Below are 12546 nucleotides of genomic sequence, written 5' to 3'. Positions count from 1 at the left end.
GGCACATATAGGGGGAGTCAGGGCGTTGCACGATACGGCACATATAGGGGGAGTCAGGGCGTTGCACGATACGGCACATATAGGGGGAGTCAGGGCGTTGCATGATATGGCACATATAGGGGGAGTCAGGGCGTTGCATGATATAGCACTCCCGCTGCAGCCTCAGTGGTTATACCCTTCAGCACACCACAAGTAGCGCTGGTATCTGGGGACTGATTTTACACCGAGTCAGGGCGTTGCATGATATAGCACATATAGGGGGAGTCAGGGCATTGCATGATATAGCACATACAGGGGGAGTCAGGGCATTGCATGATACAGCATATATAGGGGGAGTCAGGGCGTTGCATGATACGGCACATATAGGGGGTCAGGGCATTGCATGATATAGCACATATAGGGGGCGTCAAGGCATTGCATGATATAGCACATATAGGGGGCGTCAAGGCGTTGCATGATATAGCACATATAGGGGGCGTCAGGGCGTTGCATGATACAGCACATATAGGGGGAGTCAGGGCGTTGCATGATACGGCACATATAGGGGGCGTCAGGGCGTTGCAGGATACGGCACATATAGGGGGCGTCAGGGCGTTGCAGGATACGGCACATATAGGGGGCGTCAAGGCGTTGCATGATATGGCACATATAGGGGGCGTCAGGGCGTTGCATGATACAGCACATATAGGGGGAGTCAGGGCGTTGAATGATACAGCACATATAGGGGGAGTCAGGGCGTTGCATGATACAGCACATATAGGGGGAGTCAGGGCGTTGCATGATACAGCACATATAGGGGGAGTCAGGGCGTTGCATGATACAGCACATATAGGGGGCGTCAGGGCGTTGCATGATACAGCACATATAGGGGGCGTCAGGGCGTTGCATGATACAGCACATATAGGGGGAGTCAGGGCGTTGCATGATACAGCACATATAGGGGGAGTCAAGGCGTTGCATGATACAGCACATATAGGGGGAGTCAGGGCGTTGCATGATACAGCACATATAGGGGGAGTCAGGGCATTGCACGATACGGCACATATAGGGGGAGTCAGGGCATTGCACGATACGGCACATATAGGGGGAGTCAGGGCGTTGCACGATACGGCACATATAGGGGGAGTCAGGGCGTTGCACGATACGGCACATATAGGGGGAGTCAGGGCGTTGCACGATACGGCACATATAGGGGGAGTCAGGGCGTTGCACGATACGGCACATATAGGGGGAGTCAGGGCGTTGCACGATACGGCACATATAGGGGGAGTCAGGGCGTTGCACGATACGGCACATATAGGGGGAGTCAGGGCGTTGCACGATATGGCACATATAGGGGGAGTCAGGGCATTGCACGATACGGCACATATAGGGGGAGTCAGGGCGTTGCACGATACGGCACATATAGGGGGAGTCAGGGTGTTGCACGATACGGCACATATAGGGGGAGTCAGGGCGTTGCACGATACGGCACATATAGGGGGAGTCAGGGCGTTGCACGATACGGCACATATAGGGGGAGTCAGGGCGTTGCACGATACGGCACATATAGGGGGAGTCAGGGCGTTGCATGATATGGCACATATAGGGGGAGTCAGGGCGTTGCATGATATAGCACTCCCGCTGCAGCCTCAGTGGTTATACCCTTCAGCACACCACAAGTAGCGCTGGTATCTGGGGACTGATTTTACACCGAGTCAGGGCGTTGCATGATATAGCACATATAGGGGGAGTCAGGGCATTGCATGATATAGCACATACAGGGGGAGTCAGGGCATTGCATGATACAGCATATATAGGGGGCGTCAGGGCGTTGCATGATACAGCACATATAGGGGGAGTCAGGGCGTTGCATGATATAGCACATATAGGGGGCGTCAGGGCGTTGCATGATACAGCACATATAGGGGGAGTCAGGGCGTTGCATGATATAGCACATATAGGGGGAGTCAGGGCGTTGCAAGATACAGCACATATAGGGGGAGTCAGGGCATTGCATGATACGGCACATATAGGGGGAGTCAGGGCATTGCATGATACGGCACATATAGGGGGAGTCAGGGCATTGCATGATACGGCACATATAGGGGGAGTCAGGGCGTTGCATGATATAGCACATATAGGGGGCGTCAGGGCGTTGCATGATATAGCACATATAGGGGGAGTCAGGGCGTTGCATGATACAGCACATATAGGGGGCGTCAGGGCGTTGCATGATACAGCACATATAGGGGGAGTCAGGGTGTTGCACGATACGGCGCATATAGGGGGAGTCAGGGCGTTGCACGATACGGCACATATAGGGGGAGTCAGGGCGTTGCACGATACGGCACATATAGGGGGAGTCAGGGCATTGCACGATATGGCACATATAGGGGGAGTCAGGGCATTGCACGATACGGCACATATAGGGGGAGTCAGGGCGTTGCACGATACGGCACATATAGGGGGAGTCAGGGTGTTGCACGATACGGCACATATAGGGGGAGTCAGGGCGTTGCACGATACGGCACATATAGGGGGAGTCAGGGCGTTGCACGATACGGCACATATAGGGGGAGTCAGGGCGTTGCACGATACGGCACATATAGGGGGAGTCAGGGTGTTGCACGATACGGCGCATATAGGGGGAGTCAGGGCGTTGCACGATACGGCACATATAGGGGGAGTCAGGGCGTTGCACGATACGGCACATATAGGGGGAGTCAGGGCGTTGCACGATACGGCACATATAGGGGAAGTCAGGGCGTTGCACAATACGGCACATATCGGGGGAGTCAGGGCATTGCATGATACGGCACATATAGGGGGAGTCAGGGCGTTGCATGATATGGCACATATAGGGGGAGTCAGGGCGTTGCATGATATAGCACTCCCGCTGCAGCCTCAGTGGTTATACCCTTCAGCACACCACAAGTAGCGCTGGTATCTGGGGACTGATTTTACACCGAGTCAGGGCGTTGCATGATATAGCACATATAGGGGGAGTCAGGGCATTGCATGATATAGCACATACAGGGGGAGTCAGGGCATTGCATGATACAGCATATATAGGGGGAGTCAGGGCGTTGCATGATACGGCACATATAGGGGGTCAGGGCATTGCATGATATAGCACATATAGGGGGCGTCAAGGCATTGCATGATATAGCACATATAGGGGGCGTCAAGGCGTTGCATGATATAGCACATATAGGGGGCGTCAGGGCGTTGCATGATACAGCACATATAGGGGGAGTCAGGGCGTTGCATGATACGGCACATATAGGGGGCGTCAGGGCGTTGCAGGATACGGCACATATAGGGGGCGTCAGGGCGTTGCAGGATACGGCACATATAGGGGGCGTCAGGGCGTTGCATGATATGGCACATATAGGGGGCGTCAGGGCGTTGCATGATACAGCACATATAGGGGGAGTCAGGGCGTTGAATGATACAGCACATATAGGGGGAGTCAGGGCGTTGCATGATACAGCACATATAGGGGGAGTCAGGGCGTTGCATGATACAGCACATATAGGGGGCGTCAGGGCGTTGCATGATACAGCACATATAGGGGGAGTCAGGGCGTTGCATGATACAGCACATATAGGGGGAGTCAAGGCGTTGCATGATACAGCACATATAGGGGGAGTCAGGGCGTTGCATGATACAGCACATATAGGGGGAGTCAGGGCGTTGCATGATACAGCACATATAGGGGGCGTCAGGGCGTTGCATGATACAGCACATATAGGGGGCGTCAGGGCGTTGCATGATACAGCACATATAGGGGGAGTCAGGGCGTTGCATGATATAGCACATATAGGGGGCGTCAGGGCGTTGCATGATACAGCACATATAGGGGGAGTCAGGGCGTTGCATGATACAGCACATATAGGGGGAGTCAGGGCGTTGCAAGATACAGCACATATAGGGGGAGTCAGGGCATTGCATGATACGGCACATATAGGGGGAGTCAGGGCATTGCATGATACGGCACATATAGGGGGAGTCAGGGCATTGCATGATACGGCACATATAGGGGGAGTCAGGGCGTTGCATGATATAGCACATATAGGGGGCGTCAGGGCGTTGCATGATATAGCACATATAGGGGGAGTCAGGGCGTTGCATGATACAGCACATATAGGGGGCGTCAGGGCGTTGCATGATACAGCACATATAGGGGGAGTCAGGGCGTTGCATGATACAGCACATATAGGGGGAGTCAGGGCGTTGCAAGATACAGCACATATAGGGGGAGTCAGGGCATTGCATGATACGGCACATATAGGGGGAGTCAGGGCATTGCATGATACGGCACATATAGGGGGAGTCAGGGCGTTGCATGATATAGCACTCCCGCTGCAGCCTCAGTGGTTATACCCTTCAGCACACCACAAGTAGCGCTGGTATCTGGGGACTGATTTTACACCGAGCCCACCTCACCCATAAGCCAGCGGTGGCGGCTGTATCACTTACCTCACCAGGAGCGTAAACCACACTGTCACCCATAAGCCAGCGGTGGCGGCTATATCACTTACCTCACCAGGAGCGTAAACCACACTGTCATCCATAAGCCAGCGGTGGCGGCTGTATCACTTACCTCACCAGGAGCGTAAACCACACTGTCATCCATAAGCCAGCGGCGGTGGCTATATCACTTACCTCACCAGGAGCGTAAACCACACTGTCATCCATAAGCCAGCGGTGGCGGCTATATCACTTACCTCACCAGGAGCGTAAACCACACTGTCATCCATAAGCCAGCGGTGGCGGCTATATCACTTACCTCACCAGGAGCGGGAACCACACTGTCATCCATAAGCCAGCGGTGGCGGCTATATCACTTACCTCACCAGGAGCGTAAACCACACTGTCATCCATAAGCCCGCGGTGGCGGCTATATCACTTACCTCACCAGGAGCGTAAACCACACTGTCATCCATAAGCCAGCGGTGGCGGCTATATCACTTACCTCACCAGGAGCGGGAACCACACTGTCATCCAGGATTATTCACACATTGAGACTGTGCACCATCAGCCATTGGCTTTTCCAACAAGGGTTCTGCTCCCGCACCTTACCTCGGCCAAAACCCTCCCCCCTCCTTGGCCCCCAGTACTGCGCCAGCTGCTATCTACCCTTGCTGCCTCCCTACCCCTGGTCCCCTCATTGCCCTGCAGCACTGCCCGCCCTACTCCCCTCTACCCCCAGTTCTGACTGTCTTTACCACCTGCTCTACTCCAACTACTGCTCGCCCTTAACCCCCTCTACCCAAACTACCACCTGTCCCCAGAACTGTCCCAACAGCTGCCTGCTCTCACCCCCCATAATATGTGATGGCACCCAGAAACAGTAAGGTAGGACACTAGGTGAGGTGTCCCTGGGATCACTGATACATATAGAGCTGCTAAGACGGGATGGACGCGCAAATGTCACAGTGTCAGGGCCCAGGCTGGTACCTCAGCACTGTGCCAGCGATCTGCTCGCCATAACTACTAGATGCCACAGAACAAACCATTTCCAGCTGCGTCCCATGGGGACAGCAGGGAGTTCTGTAAACATTTTGGACACTGATCCGTGGACGGTCTCATTTTAGAGCACTGCTTTTCCCAGTAAGCCCTTTACCTCATTAGTGTGGAGCTTCAGGCTCTCATGCCCCAGACCAAAATGTTTCAGGGGCATTAACCCTCTGAAGCTTTGCCTCGCCCAGCATGTATGCTTGTTGGCAGTAGACACTGAGGACATCTTCCTACCAGCCCCAAACGATTATAGACAACCTGACTGTCTATGTGATTATCTCCCTCTGCTCTAAAAGCTGCGAGTAAAGAGCTTTACTGGAAGTATAAGTGTCTGAGGCTTTTCTGTAAGGTGACGCTGACCGTTAGCTGTCTCCTGCTCCTTAGGTGGCAAATCCCCCACACGGCGCCAGTGACGCAGCCCAACACCCCCATGGCACCTCTGAGGCCTAGCTCCCAGTCAGCTGCCCAACAAGTTGGCTGGTTGGAACAAAACTGTGGTGATGTGAGAGAGCAAAGGACAATTGGACGTTTGCTCCTATACAGCTGAAAACAGACGAAAACAGTCATTCAGCAAATTGGCTAATTAAGACGGATTTAACCAATTTTCCTAAACGACCATTTCCGTAAGTTTTCCCGTGTTTGGGAGCCATCGGGCAATTGTTATTTACTCCCATACAATACCAGACGTTTGTCCCAACAAGTCAACTAGTTGCTTGCCCTCTAGTTGCTGACTGGGAGACGTCTTATCCGTAGCTTTAAAATTGCCCTTAAAACAGAACGCTGGTGCGCAAATCTCACTATTTCATATACAAAGCTATAAAATATAAAACATTAAGAATAAAAGCTAATGAAGGAGTAAGAATGCCATACCCAACAGATGTCACATGGAGGCGGCATGCATGGTGAAACGCGTTATATGCAGAGGGGCACGGCATGCTCAGCGACACAAGCACTGGGGTGGGGGTAATGTGGGGTAAAAAGAAACCATGCACACCACCTTCTTGGGTTTCAATCCACGCTGCATGAAGAGAGGGCAGATGTTAGAGATAGAAGAGGGAAACAGTTGGTTAATTAGTGAGTAGTGGGAAAGAGACGTTGTGCAGTAACATAGGTTATGACAAATCTCACTGCGTATTAGCATATCAACATATTCTATAAAGGCCGACACGATCTTCTCTGTAGAGTAAAACACCCCAATCAGTGTCCCCAGTACCAGAGCACAGCATCACTACACCCCAATCAGTGTCTCCAGTACCAGAGCACAGCATCACTACACCCCAATCAGTGTCTTCAGTGGCAGAGCACAGCCTCACTACACCGCAATCACTGTCCCCAGTACCAGAGCACAGCATCACTACAGCGCAATCAGTGTCCCCAGTACCACAGCACAGCATCACTACAGCGCAATCAGTGTCTCCAGTACCAGAGCACAGCATCACTACACCCCAATCACTGTCCCCAGTACCAGAGCACAGCATCACTACACCGCAATCACTGTCCCCAGTAGCAGAGTACAGCATCACTACACCGCAATCACTGTCCCCAGTACCAGAGCACAGCATCACTACACCCCAATCACTGTCCCCAGTACCAGAGTACAGCATCACTACACCGCAATCACTGTCCCCAGTACCAGAGCACAGCATCACTACACCCCAATCACTGTCCCCAGTACCAGAGCACAGCATCACTACAGCGCAATCACTGTCCCCAGTAGCAGAGCACAGCATCACTACAGCGCAATCACTGTCCCCAGTAGCAGAGCACAGCATCACTACAGCGCAATCACTGTCCCCAGTAGCAGAGCACAGCATCACTACACCCAAATCAGTGTCTCCAGTGGCAGAGCACGGCATCACTACACCCAAATCAGTGTCTCCAGTGGCAGAGCACGGCATCACTACACCCAAATCACTGTCCCCAGTGGCAGAGCACGGCATCACTACACCCAAATCAGTGTCTCCAGTGGCAGAGCACAGCATCACTACACCCAAATCAGTGTCTCCAGTGGCAGAGCACAGCATCACTACACCCAAATCAGTGTCTCCAGTGGCAGAGCACGGCATCACTACACCCAAATCACTGTCCCCAGTGGCAGAGCACAGCATCACTACACCCAAATCAGTGTCTCCAGTAGCAGAGTACAGCATCACTACACCCAAATCAGTGTCTCCAGTGGCAGAGCACGGCATCACTACACCCAAATCAGTGTCTCCAGTGGCAGAGCACGGCATCACTACACCCAAATCACTGTCCCCAGTAGCAGAGCACAGCATCACTACACCCAAATCACTGTCCCCAGTAGCAGAGCACAGCATCACTACACCCAAATCACTGTCCCCAGTGGCAGAGCACAGCATCACTACACCCCAATCAGTGTCTCCAGTGGCAGAGCACAGCATCACTACACCGCAGTCACTGTCCCCAGTGGCAGAGCACAGCACCACTACACCCCAATCACTGTCCCCAGTAGCAGAGCACAGCCTTACTATCCCCCAATCACTGTCCCTAGTTGGAGAAGACTGCATTACTATACCCCAATCACTGGCCCCAGTAGCAGAGCACAGCATTACTATACCCCAATCACTGTCCCCAGTAGCAGAGTACAGCATTACTACACCCCAATCACTGTCCCCAGTAGCAGAGTACAGCATTACTACACCCCAATCACTGTCCCCAGTAGCAGAGCACAGCATTACTATACCCCAATCACTGTCCCCAGTAGCAGAGTACAGCATTACTATACCCCAATCACTGTCCCCAGTAGCAGAGCACAGCATTACTATACCCCAATCACTGTCCCCAGTGGCAGAGCACAGCATTAATATACCCAAATCAGTGTCTCCAGTGGCAGAGCACGGCATCACTACACCCAAATCAGTGTCTCCAGTGGCAGAGCACAGCATCACTACACCCAATCACTGTCCCCAGTAGCAGAGCACAGCATCACTACACCCAAATCACTGTCCCCAGTAGCAGAGCACAGCATCACTACACCCAAATCACTGTCCCCAGTGGCAGAGCACAGCATCACTACACCCCAATCAGTGTCTCCAGTGGCAGAGCACAGCATCACTACACCGCAGTCACTGTCCCCAGTGGCAGAGCACAGCACCACTACACCCCAATCAGTGTCTCCAGTGGCAGAGCACAGCATCACTACACCGCAGTCACTGTCCCCAGTGGCAGAGCACAGCACCACTACACCCCAATCACTGTCCCCAGTAGCAGAGCACAGCCTTACTATCCCCCAATCACTGTCCCTAGTTGGAGAAGACTGCATTACTATACCCCAATCACTGTCCCCAGTAGCAGAGCACAGCATTACTATACCCCAATCACTGTCCCCAGTAGCAGAGTACAGCATTACTACACCCCAATCACTGTCCCCAGTAGCAGAGTACAGCATTACTACACCCCAATCACTGTCCCCAGTAGCAGAGTACAGCATTACTACACCCCAATCACTGTCCCCAGTACCAGAGTACAGCATTACTATACCCCAATCACTGTCCCCAGTGGCAGAGCACAGCATTACTATACCCCAATCACTGTCCCCAGTAGCAGAGCACAGCATCACTACACCCCAATCACTGTCCCCAGTAGCAGAGTACAGCATTACTATACCCCAATCACTGTCCCCAGTAGCAGAGCACAGCATTACTATACCCCAATCACTGTCCCCAGTGGCAGAGCACAGCATTAATATACCCAAATCAGTGTCTCCAGTGGCAGAGCACGGCATCACTACACCCAAATCAGTGTCTCCAGTGGCAGAGCACAGCATCACTACACCCAAATCACTGTCCCCAGTAGCAGAGCACAGCATCACTACACCCAAATCACTGTCCCCAGTAGCAGAGCACAGCATCACTACACCCAAATCACTGTCCCCAGTAGCAGAGCACAGCATCACTACACCCAAATCACTGTCCCCAGTGGCAGAGCACAGCATCACTACACCCCAATCAGTGTCTCCAGTGGCAGAGCACAGCATCACTACACCGCAGTCACTGTCCCCAGTGGCAGAGCACAGCACCACTACACCCCAATCACTGTCCCCAGTGGCAGAGCACAGCCTTACTATCCCCCAATCACTGGCCCCAGTAGCAGAGCACAGCATTACTATACCCCAATCACTGTCCCCAGTAGCAGAGTACAGCATTACTACACCCCAATCACTGTCCCCAGTAGCAGAGTACAGCATTACTACACCCCAATCACTGTCCCCAGTAGCAGAGCACAGCATTACTATACCCCAATCACTGTCCCCTGTGGCAGAGCACAGCATTACTACACCCCAATCACTGTCCCCAGTAGCAGAGCACAGCATTACTATACCCCAATCACTGTCCCCAGTAGCAGAGTACAGCATTACTACACCCCAATCACTGTCCCCAGTAGCAGAGTACAGCATTACTACACCCCAATCACTGTCCCCAGTAGCAGAGTACAGCATTACTACACCCCAATCACTGTCCCCAGTAGCAGAGTACAGCATTACTATCCCCCAATCACTGTCCCCAGTAGCAGAGTACAGCATTACTATGCCCCAATCACTATCCCCAGTAGCAGAGTACAGCATTACTATCCCCCAATCACTATCCCCAGTAGCAGAGTACAGCATTACTATGCCCCAATCACTATCCCCAGTAGCAGAGTACAGCATTACTATGCCCCAATCACTATCCCCAGTAGCAGAGTACAGCATTACTATGCCCCAATCACTATCCCCAGTAGCAGAGTACAGCATTACTATACCCCAATCACTATCCCCACTAGCAGAGTACAGCATTACTATGCCCCAATCACTGTCCCCACTAGCAGAGTACAGCATTACTATACCCCAATCACTGTCCCCAGTAGCAGAGCACAGCATTACTATACCCCAATCACTATCCCCAGTAGCAGAGTACAGCATTACTATGCCCCAATCACTATCCCCAGTAGCAGAGTACAGCATTACTATACCCCAATCACTGTCCCCAGTAGCAGAGTACAGCATTACTACACCCCAATCACTGTCCCCAGTAGCAGAGTACAGCATTACTATGCCCCAATCACTATCCCCAGTAGCAGAGTACAGCATTACTATACCCCAATCACTATCCCCACTAGCAGAGTACAGCATTACTATGCCCCAATCACTGTCCCCACTAGCAGAGTACAGCATTACTATGCCCCAATCACTGTCCCCACTAGCAGAGTACAGCATTACTATACCCCAATCACTGTCCCCAGTAGCAGAGTACAGCATTACTACACCCCAATCACTGTCCCCAGTAGCAGAGTACAGCATTACTACACCCCAATCACTATCCCCAGTAGCAGAGTACAGCATTACTATCCCCCAATCACTGTCCCTAGTTGGAGAAGACTGCATTAATGCACCTCAATAACATTTATTGTGCACCAAACAAAGTACAACAATATTCAACATAGAATTGGAGTAAGGTGTAATATACAGCAAGGCAGAAGGTGATTTTGGGCCATGATTATTTCAAATAAAATCTGTTAAGGTGCATATCCACTACACGAGAGAGGAACGACTATTCGATTACAATATTGTAATCGTTCATCATCCTGTGCAGTGGATAATGGACCTCATTCAGAGGCGGTCGCAAGGAGGAACCGCTCGTTCTGAATGAGGGCGGCAGCTTCATTATTGAAGTGCGGCCTCCTGGTCGTTAGTTAAGCTGTGAATTACCACCCACAGCTTAACGACCGACCAGGTTGATGGTCACGATGGTGATCACCATCGCAACCATCGGGGCTTACGACCAGACCCTAGGGTTGGGTCTAGGCACTCGTAAGCCCCAGGGAGCTTTCTGCTCTGATGGAGCAGGAAGCTCCCCACTGACGTCAGTGCGGCCGCCCACAAAACGGTAGGCGTTCGTAAAGGAACGCCTCCGTTTTGGAAACCACCCCCCGGCCCGCCTACCAAACGGGGGCAGCTGTCGATCAACATCGACAGCCGCCCATTTGGTAACAAGCTCCGGAGCTACAGTTTCTCTGTTGCTCTGGGGCTTGCGGCCGCTGCGCGTGCGCAGGCCAAACCATCGAGTTTGTTACGAGCACATTGGCGCTCGCGACCGACTCTGAACAAGGTCCAATGTGCCCACACTGAACAATACATCGCACAGTGCAGGTACCCTCCCTCATCCCCGAACATGCAGAACCCGACAATGTCGCCAAGTTGTCCTGCATGTTCAGGCGATGACAATTGCAGACAACGACCAGCGGGAACGCGCATCGCTTGTCGTTTGACATTTCACTGCGCAATTAATGAGCGATTGAACGATTACGGTGTTGTGCAGTCATTTCTCTTGTCTAGTGTATACGCACCATTACTCCTGCATGTGGTGATTACAGCCTATGTACTAATTACAAACTATTTACTGTAATTCAAATTTTGCTACAGCACAAGTGCCCTCTAGAGGTAGCCATAGATACAACCCGTTTAATTCTATACAATGCTCTCATTATACAGGAGTACAAAATATTCATTTGACATAAATTAGAGAAAGATGTTACTGAGCAAACGCCGAAAATGGCTCACATTAGAAAGTATATACACGGTACCATTAAAACAGAGGGGCTGATTTAGAGCTGCGCAAAGATTTTCCGTCAGAACATTTGCAATTTCTCGTAGTGCATTGCGTCGTGGCTGGCCAAACGCCGAGCAGCTACCGGCGATTCAGAGCCACAAGGATGCGGCAGCATTTCCATTTGCGTTTAACTGGACGTACACTGGTAGGCCAAGCGTTCTGGGAGAGTGCAGAGGGCGCAATTGCGGGCTATTCAGAGGTGAGCTGACGCAGAGTTCAGTCTGATGTCTCTTGCACATAGACTTGGTGCAGACGATGGCGGCGACTTTCAGAAGCTGGTGGGACAAGGTCTAAGCGGCTGCATAGATGCGGTAACCTCTGAATACAGAGCACGCAACGCGCACAACCGGAGTGTGTAGAATTGCAGCGTGACGCCAGTATCTCAGCGTGTGTGAAGTAGCTCTAGTTTTAGGTTGGTCATCAACATGGAAAA

The 12546-nt window shown here is 52.1% G+C and overlaps 1 protein-coding gene across 6 annotated transcripts in view; it reads right to left on the bottom strand.

Annotated features, from left to right (window-relative positions):
- Positions 1-12546, bottom strand: part of DCTN1 (dynactin subunit 1) — a 174050-nt gene that overhangs the window by 81667 nt on the left and 79837 nt on the right. For 4 of the 6 annotated variants that reach the window (XM_088458877.1, XM_088458878.1, XM_088458880.1 and 1 more), the window contains exon 5: positions 6503-6523. The exons of the other annotated variants lie outside the window; for them this stretch is intronic. In XM_088458877.1, coding sequence (XP_088315003.1) covers positions 6503-6523 — 21 coding nt within the window. The remainder of the gene's footprint in view (positions 1-6502; positions 6524-12546) is intronic. 6 annotated transcript variants of the gene reach the window in all.

This window comes from Taudactylus pleione, unplaced genomic scaffold, assembly GCF_031769625.1.
Source record: "Taudactylus pleione unplaced genomic scaffold, aTauple2 ptg000861l, whole genome shotgun sequence".
NCBI classification, from domain to species: domain Eukaryota; kingdom Metazoa; phylum Chordata; class Amphibia; order Anura; family Myobatrachidae; genus Taudactylus; species Taudactylus pleione.
The sequence above is the reverse complement of the archived record's forward strand: the minus strand, read 5'-3'. Positions and strand labels throughout refer to the sequence as shown.